General features: G+C 57.5%; 2 protein-coding genes across 2 annotated transcripts; one reads left to right on the top strand and one right to left on the bottom strand.

Annotated features, from left to right (window-relative positions):
* Nucleotides 1–5,801: 5,801 nt before the first annotated feature.
* CBX1 (chromobox 1) lies at nt 5,802–8,333 on the bottom strand (the record flags this gene model as incomplete). The annotated part of the gene is made up of 4 exons (XM_082010414.1): nt 5,802–5,951; nt 6,631–6,725; nt 7,472–7,649; nt 8,194–8,333. 4 exons carry the CDS (start codon nt 8,331–8,333, stop codon nt 5,807–5,809), a joined length of 558 nt encoding a protein of 185 aa, XP_081866540.1. The 3' UTR covers nt 5,802–5,806.
* Nucleotides 8,334–20,892: 12,559 nt separating this feature from the next.
* Nucleotides 20,893–24,073, top strand: SNX11 (sorting nexin 11; the record flags this gene model as incomplete). Its single annotated transcript, XM_082010446.1, has 6 exons — nt 20,893–20,913; nt 21,231–21,317; nt 21,667–21,767; nt 22,009–22,107; nt 22,285–22,497; nt 23,932–24,073. 6 exons carry the CDS (start codon nt 20,893–20,895, stop codon nt 24,071–24,073), a joined length of 663 nt encoding a protein of 220 aa, XP_081866572.1.
* Nucleotides 24,074–26,704: the final 2,631 nt, after the last annotated feature.

Genomic DNA, 26,704 nt, shown 5'->3' with positions numbered 1-26,704 from the left:
GAGGCCTGGAGCAGCCCAGAAGATGTGTGGCCCTGGGCATGTTTTCCAGGCTACGGGGAAGGTAGTTGGATCTCTGAGGGCAGCGTGGCGTGTTCGGGGCGTTCGCTGTGGCCCCGAACTGCGCGAGAGGGACTCGCCGAGACCCCAGCGGGCTCTCCCATCCCGGACTCCTGAGATTCAACGGCTTTACTTACGCATGAGACGAAGCACAAGTGGTGGAGATGTGGGTGTGGGGAGGTTGGAAGGGAGCCCTGCGTGTATGTTTTAAATTATTTTCCTCTTAGAAACTTTGTTTTAATGATCTGTGACCTGTCAGGGAAAGAAGAGAGATTGTGTGAGCACAGGACAAAAATAAAATGGCTTATTCACTGTACGAGCATTTGTTTCATGGATTTTTTTTATTTTTGTAGAAGATTAAGCATGTCAGGGAAATGAAACAGCCTCTTCTTGTGGATCCTTCTCACTCCCAGTAGCTCCTGGCTGTCTTCCGCTGTGCTGAGCCTGGAGCAGGTCTGGTTTGCCTCCAGCGACGGTCTGGGGAGGGAGTCGCTGTCGGCCCGGCCTGCAGGTAACAGCCTCAGCGGGGAGGGAAATAAAAGGTTCCTTGGTTGTGGGAAACAGCTCTGGCTCAGCTGCTTTTTTCCTTCTCAACAGCATCTTCTTACGGAAAGCCAAGGAAAAGTGTGTTTCTGGTTAAACATGCAGCTGCGCAGAGCAAGTCGTGGGTCCCTTGGCCAAAGCCACCAAAGCTGCTGCAGTTCAAAGGCCGGGGCCCGGCCGGGCGCAGTGTGTGGCTGTGGGTCAGAGCTGCCTTGGCACAGCCTGATCCCCCTCCTCGGCGCTTCGACTCCTGGAGCCGGAGCGTGGCGTCCTGCTTTCCTGTTGGGCAAGCGTCGGCACCGGCGCAGCTCGAACCCTCCCTTTGCCTCTTGCAGCTCCAGCCAGCCCCGCTGCTGGTACACAAGCCCCACCTTCCCCCCAGGTTTTGGCTGTAGCGTTGGTTACGGAGCCAAAGTTTATTCGATCAATTTATGCCGGGCTCTGCAGGCCAGCTCCTGCCCTGTCCCCCTCCCTGCGGGATGAGGCCCAGGCAGGCCCGAGGAGACCGAGCCTGGAGAAATAAACATTTCGAGCGCCTTGGTCCTGCGGCGGAGCTGACGGAGGGGCATCACCGACCCCCGGGCTCAGCTTTTCCCCGCGCCGCGGCCGTCCCCAGCTCTCTGCCTGTTTGGGCTGGTGGCTAGCAAGAAGGTCTGGCTGCAAGCTGGCGGGCAGCTGCCAAGCCGGCGCTGGCTCCAGCCCCTGGTTCGCAGCCCATTGCCCAGGCAGGGCTCAGCAGAGCTCCATTTGCGTCCAGCCGGGCTCAAGGGCAGGCCCTGACTTTGCTGCTCTTTTGTGCGAGGGATTGTGCGCTGCCGGGGCAGGGCTGCGGGTGCAGGCAAGGCTGACACCAGGGAGCAGCGTGGCAGACAGGCTGCTGCCGAAAGCCTCCCCCTTGGGCCAGGCAGGAACCCAGGCCCGGCAGAAGATGCCATGCTCGGCTCAGACGAATGAACCGGGTACGGAAAACGGCTCCTGGGAACTGCTGGTGCACCAGTAAGAGACTCGGCTGAACAGCTGCACTTAAAAGTAGCTTTTTGGGATGCCTTCCTTGTGGCTCGGCACTATATTTTACATATATATATATATATTTTTTTTTTTTAGGTATAGATGCCTTTCTCTAAGGCCTTAATACCCACCGCCTTATGGGCATCGCTGCTTGTAGGTGCTGTCTCATCTGGCGTCATTATTATGGAGCAGTTCCCGCACCCCTGCACCGAGCATTAAATAAACAGAGCCAACCGATGAAAGCCAGCCGCCCGGGGCAGACACCGTTCTGGGGGCACCAAAGCCTTGTGTCCCCCAGCCTCGGACACCTCCCTCGGCCAGACACAACCAGAAGAGCAAGCAGAAAGTGTGCTGCCGGCCCAACAGTCTTCCACCGGCGTTCCCATGGGGCAAATGTCATTTTCCTGGGGACTAAACCTCTCCTTACGGCACTGGAAGAGTTCATCTACTCCTGCTGCCGGAGCTGAGCCCAGGCCAGCTCTATGCACGACAACAGATCAGCCAAAGGGAACGTGAGGCGTTAAAATACACGCTCTGAGGTGCTTCCCGGCTCTCTTCCTGAGCTCTAGGGTATTTATTTCAGATATTCCTTCAGGGGCTGTTGTAGAACATAATACCGGCTTGCAAGAAAACCCACAAGGATTTCCCCCGCCCCAGTGATGCTGTGAGAAGGTTACAGCCCCCCCGGTGGGGTCACTGCCCCCTCCCTGAGCGGAGCGGGGAAGCAGGGTCAGCAAGCGCACGGGCGCAGGACGGCAGGACGCACCGCTCTACCCAGCTTCTAGTCTCCCTTTGCCGCCTCAGCCCTGCAGAACGGGACCTTTTCCTTCCTGTCTCCCCTCCAACGCTCACCCATGTCCCTGCTCATGCAGAAACACGCCAGCAAACCCCCATCTCCCCGGCGGGAGGCTACAGGTGAGCAAAGTGCTCTACCCCAGCCTCCGGTACAGCTTCAGAGCAGCAAGCCCCAAGCTGAGAACAAGCCTGACCAAATCCATTCCCCTCTGGCTCCCTGCTGGCGCCTGTCACATCCCGTGTGGGGCAGCTGGGCACCGGCCTTTTGTGGGTAGCGAGGAGGGGCAGGCGAGATGGGAGCTGAACCAGCTCCTTACCCCCGCTGCTGTCACTTGCGTGTCATGCCGTGCGCGCTCAGAGGCGCAGGCTGCCTGCCAGCCTGTAATCAGGTGAAGTGCAGACCTTTCGTTTTCCGAAGCAGGAAGCACTTAGCCACCAGCGGGGCCTCGTGCCTCTGATCTCGGGGAGAGCCACGGCTCAGTGGCCCTTTGAACAGCGTCCGGCTCCTGCCCGAGCGCTCAGCGCGGCAGGCAGGCAGCCTCGCGCCGGCACGCTCGCTGCCCGGGACAGACCCCGCTTTTCTGCCAGCCTCCGCTGCGGCGTGGGGGCACGGAGGAGCTGCCTCTGCCCCTGCCCTGCCCCGCTTCTGGCAGCCCGGGTCCAGCCTGGAGCACTAAGTCCAGGCAAAGACCACCACGTCGTCGCCCACAGACCTCTCTGAGCACATTACGAGGGTCGTTGAGATTATCTACCTGTGCCTCAGTTTCTCGAGAGATGTTGCATCTCACTTAGTGCCACGGCCAGACACGCGTGGTACCCGGAGATGTGGTGCCTGCAGCTCACGCGGGAGCCCCCCGCGCTCGGCGCGGCCGCAGTCCTAGCCCCGGGATGAAGCAACGTGCATCTTCCAGCTACCTGCTGGGATCGATCGCCCCAGAGCCTCCCCTGGGAACTGCAGCCTTCTTTACGTTCAATTAAGTGGACGTTACCCCTTCCATCTCTAGTGATTAATACAGGTTTAATTGCTGCTTCTGCTGGCTGCTGGGGCAGGGCAGACATTTCACCGTCCCGCTGGGTACAGGCTGTGCTGCTGCGAACAACCTGGATTTCAACTGGCTGCATGGTTTTGCCACCCTGAATGCCAGCAAGGGGCTGGCACAGCCCTGACCACCACCCAAAACCTCCCTGCCCCTCCCTGCTCCATCCTGCACCCTGTGAACAGCAGAAACCCCTGAGCCAGGAACCACAATCCTCCTCCCAGGAACGCTTCAGCCCACTCTGCTGTCTGTACTGCTGCGTGGAGCGTCAGCTGGGCTGAGCAGAGGAGGACGAGTCTCCTCTCCTCCACACACAGGAGCTTACGGCCTTCAGCAAGTCCGTACCAAGAATAAAGAGAGGCCACCTCCATCTTCAGCCAAACAACCACCAGAACCATTGCCAGAGCTTTAAAAACCCGTCCGTAAATGCAAAGTGACAAAGTCTGCTCAACGTTCAGGTGAGAATTGAAGTAAAGGTCACTTACCCCACCTCTGGTGCCGGATCCTGGCTAGGAACACACGCAGCGCACACTTCCAGCTCAAGCAGCGTCTTGCTATGTCAAACGAGGTCCCGAATCATAGCTAGTCCTCTTGTCTCCAGGGGCGAGACTCGACTCGGGCCTCTAGACACTAACCTCTACGACACTTCTCTTCTCCAGATGGAAGTCAACATAAATCAGAACCTGCTGTCAGCTGCTCCAAAGCTCCTGCTGCTGTTGACACCCGGATCGGAGCCACCGGCTAACCTGGGCTGCATCAGAGCCAGCCTTGCTCAGAGAGAACCACAACCGCAGGCTAACTTCCCTCCGTGACCTGCTCTATACCTCGTCACTCATCTTATGGACAAAGAGCTGGAGGAAGGAGCAAGGTAGATAAGAAAAAAAATCAGGATTATAAATCTAAAATTTTATTGAGACAAAAAACTGACAGAGCTCGGTATGAAGTTAAAATCCAAACACGTACTTTACATTTAAACAACGTTTTCACAGAAACCTAAACACATGCTTTTAAAAAAAGGTTTGTACAATGCAAGTCTAGATACATACCACCCTACAAGGAGGTGCCAGGAGTCTGGTGGGGCTCATGACTCCAGACATTAAATAGTTCAGTATTTGTAATAAATCTGATTTAAAAAAAAAAACCACCTCAGAAGATTCAGGGTAACACATCCGGCTCCAGCGCCAACGTCTGGCCTCCTACAAACAACCACTTGTTATGGGAGAATATGGAATTGATTTTTTTCCTAGTGCTGCTGTTGATTTCCTCTCCCTCCCACAACTAAAGGGCTCCCAGTGCTGCTGGGCTGGACAGTCAAATTAAGGTGAGAAAAGGAACAAGTAGTCAGAAGTCTCTCTCCCTCCCGCCCCAATTTTGAGAAATAGCACCTTATAACGGAAAGAAGGGTAGAAAGGCTTTTAAAGGGTTAAAATCCATTCCCGCCCCGCACCCCACCCTTCCACATACAATGCATGTGTCAGTAACTGGCAGTTCTGCTTCAGGACAATACGAATCACAAGTTTGCATTTTCACAAGTCTCCCCTCACCCCTCCCGCCCCCCCTAAAAATTGCTCGCAGGGTTTTGAGGATCTTGGCTCCAGAGATTTGGACATTCACAGTTTCAGTCTCATGTCAGTGTCCCTGTCTCCCTAGTTCTGTCATCAATACTGGGCTCTTCCCCCCCCTCCCTTCTTTTTTCTTTTCTGAATTCAGGTTCTAAAAAAGATCTGGAAATGATCTGGAACATTGTCACCAGACCTCATCTCCCTCCCTCCCCAATTAAACAAGAGACCAATTTCCTCACATCCCTCCCGCCAGCCCCCCAAACCAATACACCAGTAAATAGCAAAAGGAAAACAAAACAAAACAAAACAAAAAAAAACCAAAACCAAAAACCTACACACATGCTACGCCGTAAAAATGCAGAGTTAACACTATTGGGAAGAAGGCTGTGGGTTGCTGAGATGGTCTTTGAAGAATAAGCAGTATCCATCTGCACTCCCTTTCCCCAGCCCACCCATCACCAGTGATAGTCCTTCATGGAAGGGGCTTTGCTTCCTCTCCCACAAGCTGCAAAATAGACAGCCTTGAAACAAACACCCCAATTCATCCCCCCAACACCCCTAGTATCCCCCTGCCCTTCCCTCCCCCCCCAAATTGAGCCGGGCTGGTTTGAATCTGTACACAGCATGAAGCTGCATAAAGCAGTTGAGCAGCTGCAGGGCACAGAAACCATACTGGTCTCTTCAAAGGGCATCTTCTCCAGCCATCTCTACGCTCCCAGCCGAGCAGAGCTGCGTTCTCTCCCTCTTGCTCAAACCCACAGTTCAGATCTTTATACAAAGGCTGGCCAGAGCGGGTGCCAGGGGTTAGTTCTTGTCCTCTTTCTTGTCATCGTCCTCTGAGGGGTAGGAATGCCATGTCAACCTCTCCTCATAGAATGAGATGACCACCTGGGGGCACTTGATGTTGGCTTCCTTGGCAGGGACCAGGTCGGCCTCGTCAGAGTTCTTCCTACAGGCCAGAGCAGAGGTGCAAGTTAGGGGGCTGTGGAGGAGAGGTGGAAGAATGGAGACCGAAGGAAAAAAAATCAAGAAGCGGCAGGGAAATGGAGTCCCTGGGCTGCTCAGGGGATCCAAGCGACCCCTTCCTGAGTGGCTCTGGAGCAAGGAGAAGCAGCACGTGAGCCCAGGAAAAATTCAGGCGTGAGTTCAGCTCTGGGTTGCCGGGGATGGGGAGAGAAGCCGAATCAAAGCTGCGGCCGTGCCCCCAGCCACTCCATACTTCTGAGACGGTGCAAAAGCAAACGGCTCCCACACCTACGCCTGACCGGTTTGGGTCCCACCTGCGCCAGCAACAAGACCTGTGTCACTACAGCCGAAGGGGACGCGGTCATCATCATGGCTCTCCTCTGGGTGCAGCCTTCCAAAACTGCAGCCCGCGCCATGACACCATGCCCCTCTCTCTCCCCAAGCTCGCGCCTGCTGCGGGGGGACATCTTAAGAGCCACGCAATCCCAAGGGCCCTACCTGCTCGTTTCACATCCACGTTAGCCTCAGCGCAGAGGGTCACCTCAGGCAGCAGCGCCATCGCAAGAGATTTCATGCCAGGTAGCAGGGACTCCCCAGGCGCAGGTCCTTCCCTCTCTGGCACAGAATAAGTGAAGAAGTGACAGACACAAAGACACACTCACCACTTCATCAGGAACATGAGCTCCCCGCTGGAATCCGTGGCACCAATGATTCGCTCTGGCTCAAATCCCCGGGCAAAGCCTCGCGGTTTCTCCGACTGAAAAGAGACAAGGTTCCACTTGTAGCATCACAGGATGACGGTCATAGCCCTGTTTCTGGTCACCAGGACACACTGGTGGCTGTTCAGAAAGGTTCTTGCATATCAGTTGCTCAGACTATAATGACTAAAGCCAGTGGGGAACGGTGACAACCACTCAGGTGTAAACCCACTGCACTGAGATGACCTCTTGCGGAGTGCCCTGCTCACGCTGCAAGCAGAGGATCTCATTTCCAAGGCCCTGCTGGTCAAACTCTAGCACTGGCCAAGATTCAGCAGCTCCGGGGATAAAAACCAGACTGCAGAGCTTTTTTACTGTCCCTTTTCCTAAGCAGGTATGAGCCTCTTGAGCAGGAGGCTCTCTGCTCCACCTTCTTCCCCCTCTTGAAGGGACAACAGGCAACTCCCTGCCTCCTGTTTCACCCCCTGTGCTGGAGTGTGAGAAGAGAGAAGAGGGAGGGCTCAAGAGAAGCTAGGTCTCCGTACCCTTTCGGTTCAAGAACTGGCCTTTCAATTCAGTGCTAGAACTGGCTCTGGATTGACGAAGAGGCCTGGCCTAGACAACAGCTCATGCCTCCTTCTGAAAGCTACAGCTTTTCAAAAGCACTTCAGCTATATGCAACAGTTTGCCTTCCATGAAGGAGGACAGTGTGACTGAGGTTCTGGAGCGTGGCTGCTCTAGCTGCTAGACACCGTGTCGAATGCAGGGGTAGGCTGGCGAGCACAGAAACTCCACCCTGCCTCACCTCCTCCTTTTTCTTCTTTGGTTTGCTCTCCTCCCCTTTATCTTCCGTGTCAGACTCCGCTTTGCGCTTGCTTCCCTCAGACTTCTCGCTCTCGTGTGCGGTTTTCTGAGATTGAAGGAACTCTGCAATGAGGTCTGGGCAGTCGAGGTTCTCCTCTGGCTCCCATGTGTTATCTTCACTGCAATCAAAGACAACAGCTTAGTTTTACATACGGGCAGCTTGCTGCAGCTTTCCCTGCCCAGGAAAATTCTGGACACTGGGTCATGTGGAGATGCTGAGAGAAGCAGAAGTCTGGATGTGGGTGTCCTCACCCCACGAAACAGGACCCTGCCCTGATCCAGGCAGGGATGCCAGAGGGCAGGGTGGTTATTTCCCTTCTCAGGAGAGAAATGCAGTTCATTTTATCCAGCTGCTTGTTTCACACTAGGCTAAAGGGGAGGAAGACCCACCAGGGCACTGCTCAGCCTGTTTGCAAGACAGAAATGGGACTTTCTCACCTAGGCTGTGCTCTTGTCGCCCTGATTAGAGCTCGAGGCATTTAGCACCGCAGTTTTTATCATCACGGCTGCCCTTGGCCTGCTAGCTCCATTTTACAGACAAGGAGAGGCACAGGCAGACTGAGCCACCTGCCTGGAGAGGCTTCAGGAGCCAAAGGCAGAAGAGATGCTCATGCTGGAGCAGCCCAGCACCCACCCCGCAGCAGCAGGCAGGGAGGCACTTACTCCGAGAAGCCTTTCCACTTCAGCAAGTATTCCACTTTGCCCTTTACCACTCGCCGATCCAGGACCTTCTCCACCACATACTCCTCCTCCTCTTCCTCTAAGACCTCTTCCACTTTCTTCTTGTTCTGTTTTTTTCCCATTGTGCTGGCCAGTTTTTCAGCTTACGGGCGACGCTGCTGAAGAGGAGAGAGAACCACACGTTTGTGTCAAGGCCAGGTTTACCTTTGCCAGGCAGCAGACACACTGGATACGCCGAGGCAAAGCACGGTGCAGGGATGCTGCTTTGGAGAAAAACGGGCACGTACAAAGTAGGTAACACACGAAGAATGGGCCAGGATGGTCCTGCCAGCCAAAAAGGCAAACAGGAATCTCCAGCAGGAGCTGCTGCATTTACACGATGATTTTCTGACACACAGCTTTAGCCTTTTTGTCTCCCCAGCACCTTATTTCACCAATTCCATCAAGATTCTGCCTGATTCTACCCATACTTTGTCCCTGTTTTCAGCACACCATGTCTCGACCTCGCTGCTCCCATGTATTGCCCACCAACCTCCAGAAACGAAGCAGCATCCTAGGTCAGATGCTCCACACCTTGTCCTTCCTCTGCCGAGTCCTGCGTGTCCCCCCTCAACCTGTTGTCTCCCCTTTCCTCAGCTCGCTGACCTGCTCTGCAGCTTAGCTCAACCCTGCTTTGAGCTGCAGAAAGCATCTGCAGAGCTGTACAGCAGCGGGAGGGAGACAGCACACCGCTGATATTAACTAAAAGTTAATAAATAGTTAATTCAAGTTAAATACAAGTCACAGTCCCTGATACCGAGCTCCCCACATTCATTTCTTTGCTGGTTCATGGATGTCACTCTTGGATATTTATCTAACTCATCAATCCAGAAAATGTTTTTTTTTTTCTCCTTATCTTCCAGAGCTGTTTAGACAGTCAAAAATTCCTGCATATATATCCAGTGCTTGCTGGAAAGAGGCAGAAGCGATGCAGAGCGAGGAGAACTCAGTGGCCTGACAGAGCCCAAGGCTACCTGCCGTAAACGCCGCAGCACACAGGTAACGAGTGACGGGGCGGCCCTCGGCACAGCTCTCCACTTTCCACTCACGCGGGGGGACTGGAGAGGAGAAGCAGCCCTGCCAACACGCTGGGCGCTTCCCCCAGGCTGAAACGAAACACCTCAGAGAGCCAAAAACCACAGAGAGGCCCCACTTCCCTGCTGAAACCCAGCTCGGACCAGTAAAGAGCACCGCAGGCGGGCAGATCCAGGGTCAGAGTCTCTCCCCGCTGCTGGCGGGGATGGCCGTCCATCTCATCCCTGCCCAGTGTCCCTGCTGTGGGGCAAGCGGTTCTGCTAAACATACCCCCGGTCCGTGCAAACGCTCTCCAGCCACTTCTTGACTGATACCAGTTACACCGACAGGTCCCAGCCCTGCAGCCCAGATCCTGAGCCACCACACAGCCCCGGGAGGGGAGGCACCAACCGAGCATCTGCTCGAGAGAGGAAGGGGCGCAGGAAGGGTTTTTTCTTTAGGTTCAAGAAAAATACAGAGTCCTCTAGTACCCTGACCTCATCACCAGCCTCTGCTCCAAAGAAGCCTGGGCGGCCAGCCGAGCACGCCAAGCAAGTTGCGCGATTTAGACTGACCAAAGGGTCAGGAGGTTCCAAGTGTCCCCATCCGTTAGCTCCGATAAGCAGCTATGCCGTCATGGAGAGCCGCTGGCAAAGCTGGCAACGGGACCCAGACTGCCTGAAACCACCTCTGTACCTCAGCCTCCCAAAACCCCACCCTGCTGAACTGCTGCCCGGGAAGCTTTCAGAGCCTAAGCACTGAGGAACACTTCTTTTTTATTCCAGTAAAATACAGATTTTCTGCCAAGAAAAAATGGTGAGCAGGTCAAACATTACCTGCCCGGAAACTCTAGTTTTGCCACTCAGGTTATCGTGAATCGTGTAGAATAAATTTCAGCTGGCAAAATCTATGCAAACTGGGGCTGGTTTATATGGCAAAACAAAAAATCCTGCAGGTTTTCACTGGCTGAAGGAGATGTCAGAGTTCAGCAACTCTCAGCTCTCGGGGTACAGCTGGATGAGCTCCCTTGTGCACAAGACGCTGCCGAGCTGTGCAGCTGCCATTAGAGCATCGTTCAAAGGAGAAGGCTTAAAACCAAGCCCCACAAAGCTCAAAAGACGTACCGCCAGTTCAGAGCAGCAGAAGCCACAGCAGAGAGGACGGGAGGGAGCACAGCCGAGCCGGCACGCTCCAGACCACCCTGCCTCTGCTGCTATCTCACAGACAGGGTTTGAGGGCAGCTGAGGAGCGTGGAAGAGGGCAGAAAGAGAAAGCAGCACTTCTTTGCTTGGCAGGCACTGGACCAACGTGTTTATACTTTGGACCCCACTATTGCACTGCTGCTTTCAACCCGAACTCGGCATACAAGCTGTGCCAGCACCCGGGCTCTTGCTCCGCAGGGCGTTTGGCCTCTGTCCGCACTTGCTGGTGGCCGGATATCTTCCCTTTACACCCCCTCCCTGCACGCACTGGCCATGAGGCGACCGCAGCTGCCTCACTCGATGGCAACGTCGGGGTAGGAGGAAGAACGAACACCTTCCCCCTGCTACTGTCTTGGGGTGTTTGGTGGTCACTGAGGAAGTTGGGGGGTTGTGAAGGTGAAAACTAAACCCCTTCTAAGTGTTCAACGAAGTGAGAAGTCCCCTGCCCTGTACGGACCAGCAGCTGATGTGGCAGTAGGGATATTCGCACAGACAGGCAGTGCTTCCCCCCGGATCCTTTATTCAAAGCCAGAAGACATCCAGCCCCCCAAGGGTGAAGTTTTATTGCCCTATTCAATGGGGGTAAGGAAAAAACCAACCACCTGGAAACAGCCCACTAAAACAGAGCCGTACAAGAACATGCATGGGAGAAGCTTTTTCCTCCTCAACTCCTGTGCTGAAATACACTGACAGCATCTTTCATCAGATGGCAGACAGAGGCAAACGCGAAGCTGCGAGGCTCCCGGTAGCCTGCGGCCTCGCCGAGGAGGCCAGGCTGCCTGGCACCGCCTCAGCTGGTGGGCAATACAACAATGTAAAGCCTCCGACCCACCACCAGCATTTAATCGCCGAGCAGGAGCCAGCGCTGCAGCAGGAAGCCGAGAGATCGTGTTTCACTCTGGAATTCTTCAGGCAGTTCCTTCCTCCTGTGCAGGATAGCCTTCCTCCCCTCCATCCTCCTCCTCTGGCACCACATGGCTGCCAGAGAAGGGGGCCAGAGCTGAGCGCACCACGGCAGAGGAGATTCCCAAGAAGGTGCTGTCGCAGCTCTGACTAGTACCAGCAAATAAACTCCGAGACAGCCTGGAGGGGCAAGATCTCGGGCTTCCCCTCTCTCAGCGGGGACTTCTGGTCAGCTGCAGCCGACAGGACTTCAGTCGAAAGCGCTGCGGTTATCGCTTGGAGATGGACGTCTTTTTAAGGTACTTAAGGATGCTCAGCTGGATCACCGGGCCGCTTGAGCGGCTTCGTACGAAGGCAACTGGATCAAAGAGTCTAACGGTGGAGGCTGGCCACGATGAGCTCAGAGGGGAGCTGCTAAAACTAGAGGTGGTGTGTAGGACAGGTAGGCGTGGAAAGGGAAATAGAGGCAATAGAGCAATGCAACGCTGCGCATCCATTATTTTTTTGTGGTAAGCGCTGGGCAGAGAAAATGCAAATCCAAGGCCAGGAGCACTTTGAGAAAGAGCTTGCCAAGGGGAGGAATGAATACACCAGTGCAAAGGGCTGCAGCAACCATACCTTAAGCATGCGGCAGGCAGCAACCTCCCTGAAGTCCCCAGACACTCGGGGCCTGCTCCTTTCAGCAGATGTTTCCCTGTTTCTGCACTTACACCACAGAACACCAGCGTCACCCCCTCGCACGGACCTGCTCTGCCTCTGTGGGCTCTCAAGATGTCTGCTGCCGTGCAGGCACAGGGCTGGCACCCAGCTGCCTGCTGACAAGCCATCCCCTCGGCATTCATCCCTGCGACGGGGACGACGTCTGGTTCTGCCTCCAGAGCCAGAAAGGTGCTCGGGGCGGATAAGGCCAAGCTGTAGTTCACAGCGTCTGCTGCTAGACATGGTACAGATTTTAGCGTTCGAGCCAGCAGCACAGAGACAAGCTGCTGCACAGGCTTCTGGCTGCACTGCAGTCAAAAATGCAGCTCGAGTGTGAGAAAGGGACTTCAGCCCCCCCGGGGAGGGGTACGAACTCAGCGTGTGGCTTTATCTGCAAAGCGTCCGAGCTGCTCCCCACACCCTCTTCCTCCGCGGCAGGAATGCCTCTGTGGAACAGAGTGCTCAACAAAGATTTCAGCCTTCTGTGACCGGGAACATCCAAACCCTCCAATTTCAGTTATTAAAAACAAACCACAGCCACCCAAAGTACTGGCTGGTTTATAGTCTCTGGAGGAAGGGGGAGAGGTTGAACAATCCTCATCTTCTCGGAAAGGCAGCGCAGGGAAGACGTACCCCATGCTCTGCCCCCTCATCTCCAGAGCTTTCAAATAAAAACATTTCACTCGCACTGAGTTCCTGCGTGCAGAGGTGCAGAATGAAGCAGTTTCATTTTGCCTGGCCATTTTTGGGGAGGGCAGAGAACTCCCATTACATTTATATGAGCGGTCTCATTTCTATAGAATTTAGGGCCAGATGACGCCTGCCTGAGAGAGATGTCATCAGTAGTATGTTTCCTAAAATTCAGCTTCAATTTTCTATACTTAATGTGTGAAAAAAGTTGGCTTATACCGAAAAATATGATTTCAAGACAAATTCAGGATGTGCCTATGCCAGATCTTTCCATTTTCATTTGCTGCTTCTTACCTAACACTCAAGGCAAAGCTGAAATCCTTTGTGAAGGGGAAAGCAGAACAGAGCGAGACCAAAAGGATAACTTCATGGTCTGAAGCTATGAGGAAAAGGATCCAAGACACACCTAAGCCACTTGAAAGGAATTCAAACTCCAGTAAAAGGCCATGAAGAAAGAGGCCCAGCACGAAGGTGCGTACAAAAACCTGCGTTATTGGGGCAGCAGGAACAGACGGAGGAGCAAGAGCTAGTGTTGACAGCAGGTCATCACAGTAGACCAGAGCGAAGCACGTGCTGGTATCACGAGATATCCTGGAGAACAGCATCCAGGCAGTGAAACCACCACTCGGCAAATACACTCAGCCCTGCTGTCTGGGACACTTTCTTCCGAAGATCGTGAAGCTCTACCTAATACCATCCCATGATGCCTGGTGCTAATCTTTTCAGTAGAAAGTTTAACAAAGGAAAGGAAGACCAGCCTAAGAAGAAAAAATGTGGAGACCCAGAGGTTTAATCCGAGTACAGACTAGTTCCATTAGTTGCATCTTAAAGGATTAACAGTTCAGCTCAGCTTTAATGAATTTTAAACTTAAAACATTTCCTCCTCCTGCCTTCGTCAAACTTGGCTAGGATCACTCAGCTCTTTAAAGACTTATGAGCACGCCAAGTTTATTCCACACGCGCCAGGGAAAGGCAGCAGGCATCTTTCTTTTGAAGTGGGAACAAGCATGTTAAGTCTTCCACTCTCCAGAACCTGAAAACAGCAGAAAACATTTCTGGAAAGTTTGAGTGAAAGCTCAAGCCTTTGAGCAGAGACCAAACTAAAGAAAAGCCACAACCTTCAAGGGCAGCCACATCATTTCCAGTTACATTCACAATCCATGAGACAATGCACATCTGGATTTAAGAGAAACACACATGCAACAGGAGGAGCATTACCTCCCTGCTGAAAAAAAAGAGAATCTGAGGTAAGAAATCCCATCACACAGACAGGAATTTTGTTATGTGATGGCAGACACAACTTCTGAACTTCTCTAGCTCAGATAAACGCTCAAGGAAGCGGAGCGGGGATTTGTGTTCCTCTGCCTTTCGTATAAAGACAAGAAAACATTGCCCCAGGTGCTGCAGGATTCCCAGCTTTCCAGTGCCCCCGACACTGCACTGCCTCCCTCTTCACGAGCGGTCCCGGCCCCTCCAGCACCTTCCCCTGCCAGTCTTCATCCCTAGGGATGGAGCGGCCGCATCTGGGGGCATTTCCCCCAGCAGCCCCACGGCCAGGAGCTGCCTGACAGCGCTCGCAGGCTCTTTACCTGGTTGTTTTTGCATTTCACTGGCGCTGGGCAGCGGGGTTAAAGCAGCCACATCTGTTTCTCATCGTTTTCACTACCAGGATCTCAAGCACTAATAGGAGACCGTGCTTAGGTCGCAAACCCAACGGGGACTGCTGACTCCAAACATGCCCATCGCAAACACCTTCCTCTCTCATATGTGCAAGGGATTTTTCTTTTTAAATTAGTAAAATCTTTCAAAGATAGAGACTGTAATTATTCAGCCAGAAAGCTCTCTAATGCTTTGATCTCTCGGTTTTATAGGGACAACATACATGCTTGCTGCTTCCGGACTGATCAACCCCAATGCCAAGAGCACTGCCCCATCTTTGGGACCCTCACACTCAGCCCCCCGTCCCCAATGCTCCCCACCCAAACTCAGGCCACTTTCCAGTCCCTGCTGTCTCCTCCACGCCACACGGGAACGGGTCAGCTTCGCAGCACAACCCCGAGCCAAACCCCACTGCTGCCCTCTCGGCCAGCCCCTGTGCTCCCGGGGCAGCTCCACATCTGCCCCTTCCCCAGCAAAGCTTTGCCGCCTCCTTGTCCGGAGGTACAAATCCCATTTTGGCTCCATCATCTTCCCTTTCTAGAAATCCTACTCTTCTCCCAAACGCTTTACAACTCTCATTCCAAGAGCAGCTCGACTCCCCCAGCTTCCAAACCTCCTCCCCCAGCAAAGGGGCCGGAGAAAGCCAGCCCTGCCGGGGAGCTGCCCCAACACCCACCCCACGCTGCGGGTAAGCCGGGACCCGACCCAAACACAGCTCCTGCTGCATCTCCCTCCTCCCCTTCCCCAGCACATTCCTGCTTCCAGCCTGCCAGCCGCAACCTCCCTTTTCCACCTCCTGCCATCCCCATGCCGAGGTCCCCGCAGGAGAGCTCTCCCCCAGCCCCAAGGCCCCCCGGCCTCCCAGTTTGTTCCCCAAGAGCTCTCCTCCTCCTGGCCCCCCGGGGTGGGTGTCCGTCCCGCTCCCTGCCCTCCCGCAGCCTGTCGAGCGGCTTCCCGCTCATTCTCCCCGCCAAAAGTTGACACTCGTCCCCTCCCCGCTCTCAGAGCAGCCAAAGCCCAAATCCCCCTCCTCCCTCAGCCGCCCCCTTTCCCTGAAGCTCTCGCCCCCGGGGGAACACCTCCCTCCCCTTCCCCTCACCCCAGGGGCTCCATCAGTGGTTCTTAAACCACCATCCCATCCAAACGCCACCTCCCCGCCCAGAGCGGAGACCCTACTCCAGACTCTCCTCTCCCACAGGATGCTTTCACCCCGCAGCCTCCGGCCCAGCCCAGACCCCCCCCCATTTCTCCAGCCCCTCTGCAGCAGCCCCTTGTTCTCTCCTCATGCGCCAGCCCCCTCTCAGCACCCAGTCTCCCCCAGCACCCCAAGATACATCTTTCTCTGCCCAATGGCACCCCCGCACCTCTCCCCCCGCCCTCAGGGCCTCCCTCAGCTCTTCCTCTCCCCTCAGGCCCAGCTTTGTCCCCGGCCCAGCCCCTCCTCACTCCGGGACCCGGCTTCCCCCCCGCCCCCCGCAGCCACTTCGAGGGGCACGGCCCTGCCAGCACCCCCACCCCCGCAACGCTTCTCCCAGCGCGCCAAACGCCCCCCTCCACTAACACCCCCTCTCCCAGCACCCCCAAACACCCCTCTCCGCTAACAAACACTCCCTCTCCTAGCACCCCGACCCCCCTCCATTAACACGCCCTACCCCAGTACCCCAAGAGCCCCTCCACTAACATCCCCAGGCCCCCACATCGACCCCCCAGCATCCCACCCTTTCTCCACCGCCGTCTCACCGCCCTAAACACCGTCTCCCGCAGCAACACCCCTCCGGAACCCCCCACCCCACCCAGTAACGCCCAGTTCCTCCCCAGCATCGCTCCCCAACGCCCCCCTCAGCCCTCTGCACCCCCTCTTCCCCCCGCGCCCCCCCCCCCCGGCGCGCCCGCGGCCCCCGCTCACCTTGCACAGCCCCGCCAACGGTTGCCGAGGGGAAGCGGCCTGCGGGGCGCGGGGGCGGGCGGGCGGAGCGGGTCGGGTGGCGCCGCGGGCCTGGCCGCTCTCCGTCCGCCTCCCTCGAACAAAAGAGCCCGGCCAGCCCCAGTACCCGCCGCGCGTCCTGCGCCTGCGCCGCGACCCGCGCCCGCCCGTTCGCCGCGGGGGACGCTGGGAGCCGTAGTTTGCCGCCGCGGGGCACGCTGGGAAGCGTAGTTTTCCCCTCCCCCCCGCCGCCGCTTGGTGTACTGGGAACTGTAGTCTCCAGCTCCGCTGCCGCCACCCGCCCGCCCCAGCGCGGCCTTTCTGGTTAGGCCTAGGCGCGACGCCCCGCTGGGGATCGCACCGCGCCGTGTTGTGGCCGGGTCCTTTGGGGAGGCCGCCCACAGCTGAAGGGCCGGGGCCGCGCCCCGCTGCTGGAGGGGCGGACTACAACTCCCAGCATGCCCCGCGTCGGAAGGGGAAGCACCGCCCTCTCCTATAAGGCCGTCGCGCCGCCGCGCCGCTTAAAGGGGCCACGGCCTACGCGAAGAGGTGAGGGGGCCTTCGGGGGGGACCCGGTGGGGGCAGGCCTGGGCCCCGCGGCAGGCAGCGCCCAGCCTCTGACGAGGGATCCTTGGCCTGCTCGGGGCGGCGGCGGGGCAGGGCCCGGGGCTGGCCGGGGACGTGGACGAGGCGCCAGGGCTGGGCCTTACCCGCCGCTGCGGCCTCTCCCGGTGGTACTGGGCCGAGGCCGCGGTGACCATACCAGCCGCCTGACATCGAGCCCCGAGCGCGGGGCCGGCTGCTGCGGGGCCGGGCCGGAGCCGCGGAGTGGGCAGAGCAGCGGCGGGGCCTGGCCCCAGCTCACACTCACGGTGCTGCCGAGCTGGGGGCAGCTTGGCGGGGCCGCTGCCGCCCGAGTGAGTTGACGTTCGTGTGGTCGAGTGTCCAGCCCTTGTGTTGATGTGCTGTGGCGTTGGGCTGGCTGAGGACATCCCCTTCCCGTGGACCGTGGGGGTCCCGATTTGGGGCACCCGTGGGGATGGGGAGCCCTTTCTTTCCCAGATGGAAAAACAACCTCAGAAAATCCTCTCCAGTATCCACTGTGGACAGCTCTGTCCAAGCATGATGGGCAAAAGCAGAAACAAACGGGACTCGTTCCCTTTTTGTCCTGCTGTGGAGCTCCTCTGTGAGGCTTTCCTCAAAACTCGCAGACTCTTGCGTGGCTGGATGTGTGGAGCGGTGCTGTGCCTGCACGGCTGGACGTGGAGCCTCGGCCGGCCTGGAGCTGGGTAGGGAACGGAGCTGGGGAGGGAGCTCCGAGCAGGATGAAGAACTATGACTGGTGTGTGCTGGTAGGGAAGAGTATTCGATGTGCTGTTCTGGAGGAGTAGAGACCGCTGCTAAGGATGTGTCTGAGTCAGCAAGGAAGATAAAAGATAGCAAGCAAGAGATAAAAACTGACACTTTCTCTGTCAGCAGTGTGAGTGCAGGCTGGGGGAGGTAATCCACCTGGCAGCATGCAGTCGGACCGCGTCTGTGGCTCGTTAAACGCCCAGACTGCCTTGTCCTGGGCAGGTGAAAGTGGTGAGGCTCCAGGAGCGTGGATGTGGGGCGTTCCAGTGCGGCTTCCACCTCTCGCGTCCTTCTAGCTAGAAGACATTGAAAGCGCGAGCCCTGGAAACACTGAAATGCAAATTGGAGGAAGATTAAACCAAACCCAAACCACGTATCCCAGGGCTCCTTAAACTGAGGCTTTAAGCAAAAGCCCTGAAAGAGGATTTGCTGTAACTGTTTAAAGCTAACTCAGAGCTGCCTTCTCCATTGGGTTTAAGTTGATTTATCAAGCTAAGGTCAATTAACTCCAAATAAAGCGTAAATAAGATTATGCGTTTCTTGGTACACCTCTGGATGAAAGTATAGGTGAAAGACGTGAGCGCTCAGACTCCCTGATCTTGGTTTTCCCCGCAGCCTGTCTGCCTCCTTGCTGACTGCAGAGAGCCATCTTCAACCCCCTGGGCTTCTCTGCTCTTCGGAGCACCCTTTCAGTAGCTGGGAAATTAAATTCCTCTTCCTGGCAACCCTCCGCTGTTCCATTAGGCAATTTCTGAGTCTCTCTCTTCTCCCTCCTGCATTTTTAATCTAGGCAGGGCTGTTATGCAGAGCAAGGAGCTTTAAAAGCAACGGGACGGCGGCAGTGTCCCCTGGGGAGGCCAGGGAACATAATGGTCAAGTTCTGCTGCTGAACTGGTTCTGGCTGGGAGCCCCCAGCACGGGGGAGATCGGCTCTCCCCCATTACTGCGCTGAGAAAAGTGACTCATGTCACATTTGGCTCCTTCGCTCCCCTCCTTCCCCAGGGGAAGAATCATGTGTGCTGAAGCGTGGGGTTTGTTTGGGGTTTTTTTTTGGTAGGTTCCCCTCACCCTCCCCCTTACAGCTCAAATTGGAAACAGCAGCAGCCTGACCCAACTCCAGCGAGAGTTCAATTACTTGGAGACATCCCGAAGCTGCTTGGAGAGGGCCTGGGTCTCTTGCTGACTATCCCAAAACTCTTCTCTGCTGTTATTAACGCTTTCTGTGCTCTCCAAATGGAATCGGAGGGCTGAAGTCTTGCAGAAAGTACCTGCAAACCGGTGGAGCCAGATTTTTAAAGTGTGGTTTGTAGCTCAACCCCTCCCCTTGTCCTGGCTAAAATTAGCTTCGTCTTCAGAAGAGTTTTGCTTCACGTCTGAGCGTATAAATAAAGGCTGGGTTTCCAGTGCTGCCTGGCACTTGGCAGCTCTCATGGCCTAAAAGGCAAGGCTCCAGGAATGGGGAACAGGTGAAGGGTTGCTTCGCCTCTGCGATCAGGCAGCCGTGTCCCTCGGGAGCCTGGGCTGTGACAGGCGAAGTCCTGCGCTGCCAGCTCATCCCAGGGGCTCCAAAACCTCTTGCAAACAATCCCGCAAAGGAGGTGAAACCAGGACATGGGACACGCTTGGTCTTCCAGCTCCCCCTGACGAGTATTCCTGGTCTGTCTGCACAGTGTGTCTGCAGCGGGATGCACTCGGGGGACTCTGTCTCGGGGGGGTTTCACTGGCTGGACTGTGCATTTATTGGGTATGGGGGGCTTATCTGGCTGTCCCCCTCCTTCCTCCAAGCCCTGGCACCGTGTTCACGGTGTTGTTGCAGAACAGGAATTACTGCAGGAGCACGTAATGGTGCAGCAAATTAGCTGACACAGTCCAGCAGGACCTTGGAGCGCCAGAGGGATGTGGCGGAGGAAGAGGCTGGTGTGATGGGAGTGTGCGAGCAGCTCGTCACGCAGCTGAGCCAGGAAAGCTGGGCAGCACGGGGGGCACCGGGCATCTCTGCAGCTCCCTGCGGGCTTCGTCAATGCTCATCGGCCCCCCAGCTCCCACTGGGAGAAGGGGAAGGGTGCGAGGGAGAGGCAGTTGCAATGGCCAAATCTAACCGGACGGGGAGATGGTGGTACCAAGTTTGCTGCTTATTCAGGTGACTGAATAGAGAGAGAGAAATGACTGAAAGAGCTGGAGAGAAATGGTATATCTGCATCTGGTGCTAATGGGAGACTTACTGAGGTGGCAGCTGGGAAACGGGTCTGATCTATGCAGGAGAAAAGCAGGTTTTCTCGGGCGAGGGGCAGTGGGGGCCTGGCGGGTGGCCCAGCTGAGCTCGTGCTGGGCAGGCAGCGAGGGGAGAGGGAGGCCCATGGGAGAAGGAAGCTGTGATAAAAGTAGGGTTTTCTCCTCCCCAGCTGAACCGGCTCCCCTGGCATTTCAGTGCAAACCTGCTCATGCAGGGAGTGGGCCAGCCCCTTCCACCCTCTCTGCCTTCCCCGTTGCCAGTTCTGGCTCTGCAGGAGCAAACTGGGGACCTGGGGTCTCGGTGCTGTGCAGTGAGGGGGCCGTTCCTGGCTAATGGGAGTTACACTGGGGGAACAGCTCTCCCGGAGCTGTGTCTGGCTCTCCCAGAGACCCTGTGATCTGCTTGGGCGCAGGGATGTGCTGCGGCAGAAGAGGACGGGCAGCTCAGCAGAAGCACCCAGCTGCCCCATCCCATCCTTGGGTGGCTACAGCCCGTCTGAGCTGGGAGCCCTGCTTACCTCTGCCTGTGACCCAGGGATTTTTGAGTGTTATCCCAGAAGGCCTGAGGATCCCGGTGCCTCGCTGTGGGCAGACATGACCTGAACATGAGCCGTGGAGGGAAGAAGTGCTGCAGGCTCCGGCTCTGGTCATGGCATGTTCTCCAGCACACCTCAGCGAGAGCCCAGCGGGCTGCATCGCTTCAGGAGCACATGGGAGATTAACGCTGGATGCTCTCTCCTTGTGGGCTGCTGGATTTGAATGCATCCTCTTTATTTTGTGATGACTGAGGGGAGAGGATCAGCCGAGTGCAGATGCAGGGGCTGGAGAGGTGCCTGCTGGGTGGGACAGAGGTGTGAGGTGCCTGGAGGGGATGCAGAGTACGTGGGAGACCCTGATGTGTTCATCTCTACTTACTAAATCCATTTTTCTCTGCAGAGATGTTTCCCGCTGGGCTCTGGCTCTAGGATGTTGGAGAACCGAGAGGAAGTAAGACCCTTTCTGACTCGGGTTTTATCTGTTCCTGGCTGGGGTTTGTCAGCACTGGAGCAGGTGGTCTTGGCTGAGTGCTGCGTTGAGGGGTGAGAGGTGCTGAACGCTGGGCAGGGTCTGTGGGGTGGAGCTGAGGGGTCGCTGGCTATAGGGATGGGAAAGACTGGTGCTTCTCTGGGGCAGGATGGCTGGACAAGCCAGCGTGATCATGGGCACCTGTCCCCAGGAGCCCCGCTGAGCCCTGCGAAGGGGGTGACGCTGGCCTGGGGCGGTGAGCACTGCCTCCCCAGGCTCAGGCAGCGTTTGTGCCATAGGAGCTGACCACGGTGCGTGTTCAGGACCCCCGGGTGCAGAACGAAGGCTCCTGGAACTCCTATGTGGATTATAAAATCTTCCTCCATGTGAGTTGTGGTGGGGGGAGAGAGGTGAGCTGCAGAGCTCAGTTGTGCTGAACCTGAGGCTCATGAGTGGGGTTGTTTGGCCATGTCTGGCTGTGCTGAGTGGGGATGGAAGGAGCCGCGAAGGGGGAACCCTCAGCAGTCCATCCCTCCTTCTGTGCTGTCTCCGTGCCCTGGAGCCTGCTCAGATTTTCTTGGTGCTTTCAGCTGCCCCAAGGCTCCCAAAGCCCAGTGCTTTGAGGGGATCCTGTAGTCACTGAGCTCAGGGTTCTGTGCAGGCAAGATCCTGCCCTCCTCTGCTTTGCTACCCCTCAATCATGTGGATTTATTTCTGTGGTGGGTTTTTTTGCAGACCAACAGCAAGGCCTTTACTGCCAAGACCTCCTGCGTGCGGCGCCGGTACCGTGAATTCGTGTGGCTGAGGAGGCAGCTCCAGAAGAATGCCGGCTTGGTGTAAGCATGCCTTGTGCTCCCTCCTTTCCCTCACCTGCAGCCAGACATTGCCCTGGGGATCCCAAATGCTCTCTGAACAGATCTGGATAGAAACCCCAGACATTAACACAGGATACCTGAGCTCCTGGGATCCAGCTCTGCACAAAGCAGGGTCCTGGCTGCCTCTGCCATGGTGTCCCCATGTCTCCTTGCTCTGGCGCCGGGGTGATCTGACCCTGAACTGCTGCCTCTGTGCCTGCAGGCCTGTCCCAGAGCTGCCCGGGAAATCCACCTTCTTCGTGGGCAGCACAGATGAGTTCATTGAGAAGCGGAGACAGGGGCTGCAGCAGTTCCTGGAGAAGTGAGTAGAGCATTTGTGAGGGCGGGATGGAGGGAGAGAGCACACTGCTTCAGTCTTCCTTAGAAGGTGCTGGCTGTGAGGTGGCCGTGGAACTGTTGATGGTCACCCTGCTGGTGTGGGGCACACTGGTGGGGCAGGACTCAGCGTGCTCACTCGCCCTCCTCTCTCTGTACACAGGGTTGTGCAGAACGTGGTCCTCCTCTCCGACAGCCGGCTGCACCTTTTCCTGCAGAGCCAGCTCTCGGTGCCCGAGATAGAGGCGTGCGTGCAAGGCCAGGGCTCGCAGACAGTGACAGAAGCCATCCTGCACTACGCCATGTCCAACTGCGGCTGGGTGCAGGAGGAAGAGAGCCGCCCCACGCTGCTGCCGGGAGGAGACCTGCACGGCAGGTAACACAGGCAGGGAAGGACGTGCCGGGAGTGCCGCCAGCAGGGCAGGCCCCAGCTTCCCTTGCTCTGCTTGGAGCTGCTTTGTGCTGGCTGGAGCAGGCCTGGCTACCGGCAGCGCTCTGGGCCAGCTGGTGACTTGCTGGCTGCACCTCCCCTCGTCAGTGCCTGCAGCTGTGGGGCTGGCTACAGCCTGATTTGAAATGGTTGGTGTCTGTGCAAGGGACTTTCACCAGTAGGAAACAGCCTCTGCTGTGAAATCAGAGGAGCTGCCAGGCTTTCTAGAGACCCATGAATGTTTTTGAGCTTTCTGTCCCATCCTTGTTAGAGTTGTTTGAGGGAATGAAGTTGAGCATATGTTCCCCGGTCCTGCACACCAAATGGGCAGGATTCCTGGGGCTCAGGCAAGCGGAGCTGGACGTCTCGGGCTGTCATCAGCAGTCTCCTGTACTGCCCTCCAGGCTGCCTGGGAGGGTGACCTGTTCTGGCCGTGGCCAAGGCTTAGCAGAAAAGAGCTGGAGTCTCTCAGAAGAACTTAAGCTGAGATTTACAAAGGTCTTTGGCTGCTTTCCCCCATTAATCTCTGGGGAGCAAGGAGCCTTTGGAGGCTTTCAAAGCTCAGGCTTTCTGTGTGTCTTGCCTCGGTCCTCGCAGCGTGAGTGGCTTCTGTAATTCCTAATGCCCATCAGAGCTCCAGAGTGCCTGCTGCGTGCTGAGGAATTAACCGGGCACCTCCCCGTGGGGTGGCTGCCCCCCGCTGCAGCCAGCTGAGGGCTTTCTGTACCCGGGGAGGCAGCTGACTTGGTGGAAGAAGAGGGCATCCTCAAACTGCCGCTGCTGCAGCTCCCTGCAAGAAGCTGAACAAGCGCAGACATCACCTGCGTGTTTCGAGTCCTGCGGCAGGCGCGGGGTCCCTGGCAGAGGTGCTCAGTACCTCAAATGGGGTATTTACCTGCTAAAGCAGGAGGCCATGTCTGGTCGCCTGCACCACCCAGTGCCAGTGTTTCTTCATCTTGGTTTTCAAATAGCAGGAAGAAAGAGGTGTCTGGACTTCAGCGAGAGCCCTGTTTTTAAATAGAGCCCTTCTGGTTGAAGGAAGGGGTTTGAGGGCATGCAGCAGCCCAGGCTAATGGGTAGATACCCAGGCAGTGCGGCTTCGTGCGTCCCTCAGCTGCCCGCGCCGTCTGCCCCTCGCTGGTGGCAGTCTCTCCCCCCTTGCCTGCTCCGGGCTCGCGTGCAAGAGTGAGCGGCTGCTGCTGTGGCTGAGCTGGCTGGAAGCCGAGGGCTGTGGTGGGGCTGTGTGGAGGGGACGCAGCCTTTGCTGCACAGAAGAGGTTGTGCCAAGGAGGCAGCAGTTGACGTGGAGACATGCGGGCAGCTCGGGCCCTGCATCTTCCCCGCATCCCTTCTCCGCTCTGACCCGTTTTCTCTTTCCAGCTGTGCCGGCCTGGGAAGCCCACAGGGTCCGAGCTGCCTAGAGTCCTTCCCATACTGGAGTGACTTCGGCATGGACGATACCCACTCGGACAGTCCGGATGAGCCAGCCGAGCCCTTGGGCGGACGGCGTGAGATGCAGTAAATGGCTCTAGCAGCCTCGCCTGCCTTCCCCGGGCCCTGCAGCCCTTGCTGGAAGAGGACCGCTGCTGAGCCAGAGGGATGTCCAGGCTGGTGGGACTGGGGCTGCACTGGGAGCATGGCCTTGAACTGGGCTCTCTGGTGCCTGGGGCTCACGTGCTCTCTCCTTGCTGACCTCTCGACTGTCCTTGATGTCCCAGGCAGTGTGTTTGTATCACTCTTCTCTTTGGAGAAGAGCTCTAGTGGTTAGTGAAACCTGTGTGTGTTATTCCCATGGCCTTTGCGCTCTGACTGGAGCAGTAGCAGGGCTTGATTAGGTGGCAGTGCCAGCGAGGCTCTGTGTTCTTCTCACGTCAGGGACATTCAGGCATGTCCCTGGCCCAGGGCAGGGTGGGATCACATGCATGACGGAGGAAGGAGCTGCAGGCTGGGAGCAGGGGCTGGCTGCTGCCCAGCGGGTCTCTTCAAGTTTAGTCCCGTTTTCCCCTCCGTGCTGCAGGCAGGACAGGCTGCGTTTCCCCGCTAACAGCCGCACTGTGCAGCTCCTGGGGAGGGTGGTCTCAGCTGCGCCGAGCCAGAGCCCACACGTGGGGTGCAGATACCGTATCCACACCTGGGGCCTCCTGGCACAGCTCGCCCCGCAGGTTTCCTGCAGCTGGGACGAAGAGATGAGCTCCCCCCTGGGAGTGCGGGAATGAGTCGGTGGGGAGGTAGAGGGGGGCAGTTTGTCTCCCCTGCCCTTTTGAGGGGCTGCCCCTTCCAGATGGGCTCTTTCCTTGCACACCGACTGCCAGGCACAGGGGGGCCTCAACAGCCAGGATCTAGTTTGCTCGGAAAGAAGGAGCATGTAGCTGCCTCGGAGTTGGTATCCAGCAGCGCTTGGGCTCTGGCTACTCCTGACGCCGCTCCCTGCGCTCTCCTGCACCCCTTCCTCCCACCCTCAGCACTGGTGAAGGCAGAGCTGACGTGCTCTGACTTGAAATAAAAATGAAGTAGAAGAGACTTACTGGTTGCTGGCAATGTGTGTCCTCGCTGCGTGGGCGGCGGGAGCCGAGCCCGAGCTAATTGCGGATAGATGGCTTTAGGGAACGGGGGGTTATTGCACCTCTCACCGCGGGGCTGGAGCTGCTGCAGCCGCCGGGGCTGACCCTGCCCTGGGCAGCGGAGAGGTCCCGGGGCCAGCCCCAGCGTGGTGGCAGGGGACAGGCAGGGCTGAGGGGTCCCACCTCGGTCCCGAAGTGAGTTTTGCGGCGCTTGACCAGGCTGCAGGGGGGTTCGGCCCTACGCGGGGGACAGGACGCACCGCGGATGGGGAGACGGGGGTTGGAAACCCATCGAGGCGCATCCAAAATGTCAGGAGAAGTTCATTGCGAAGGCTGGCAGCTGCCGGCACGCCGGAGCGCTGCTGCCATTGGCTGCGCCCTTCATGCATATTCATGTGTATTCATGAGCGTGCGGCTCCAAATGGCGCAGCTGTGAGGCCAGCTGTGCCCACGGACCCGTGCCTGTGCCCACGCGTGGCCTTTGCCTGTGCACAGCCTCATGCAGGCCACCGCACCCTCAGCTGGGGCCGTATCCTGCCCCTGGCTCCCTCTGGTCCTCCGGCACGGTTTGCATGGCGAGCTCGGCCTGGCACTGCCGCATCCTTCGCTTGACGCCTTGCCAGGAGCCAGCCGGCCCCGGGGCTTCCCTCTGAAGGCAGATTTGGAAAGGGCGGCCCGTGGGGCTCAGCCGTGCCCATGGGGCTGCGGGAGCCAGGCTGGAGCGAGGCTTCTGTCCCCTCCCCTGCCTCCTCCCAGGGCCCCGTGGTGCCCATCCTTCCCCCTCGGGGCTGCAGCCCCGCTGCTGGCTGCGTTTCCGAGCCAGGCAGAAATTATTTTTAGTGGTGTTGATCAGCTTTGCAAAGCTGTCGGGAAAACAGTGACTCAGAGGCAGCCCTGGCCGCGGGGGCAGGCAGCCCTGCTCCTGGGGAGCTGAGCATCGGTGCCCCCGGGGTGGGGGTCCCGCCTGGGTGGCACCGTGTCGGGCTGCTTTGGGGGGACAATGGCCCTGTGGGGGTGACTGTCCCCTCTGCCACGCACGGGGCTGGCTCAGCCCCTCGAGGCCCCACTCTCTGCAGGCGAGTGCCGTGCCGGGGGTTACGGCAGCTGGTGAATCGGCTCTGGGCATGGAGCTGCCAGCCCGTCACCTGTGTGGGGTCAGGGACGGGGTGGGTGTGCGGAGCTGCTCAAGGTAACCTTCCCCACCCGGAGCAGGCTCGGCCCCCTCCCCGCGCCCTCGCAGCCTGGCACATCTCTCTCCTCCCTGCCGCCTTGCCAGAAAAAACAGCCTTGCAGCTCGGAAGCGGGCCAGGCTCTCCAGACAGCGCGTCCTCGCCCCCCAGCAAGGCTGTCTCTCAAGTCTCTGCAAACAAACCGTGGTGCTTCCCCTCCCCGCGCAGCGCGCTGTGCTGGCAGGCTCCTGCCCTGACCTGGGGCTGGAGCGGCCCAGGCTTGGCCAAAGCATCCCGCTCCCCTCACCCGTCTCCCCAGCCCCTCCTCAAGCAGAGCATGAAGGTCTCAGCCCAGGTGGATCCGGGGCAGGATCAAGCCTCAGGAGTGGGGCAAACAGGCAGGCCCTTCCCTATACGTGGGGC

Source organism: Phaethon aethereus, assembly GCF_964289735.1.
Source record: "Phaethon aethereus genome assembly, chromosome: 25".
Taxonomy (NCBI): domain Eukaryota; kingdom Metazoa; phylum Chordata; class Aves; order Phaethontiformes; family Phaethontidae; genus Phaethon; species Phaethon aethereus.
This window is presented reverse-complemented; position numbering and strand designations above follow the sequence as displayed.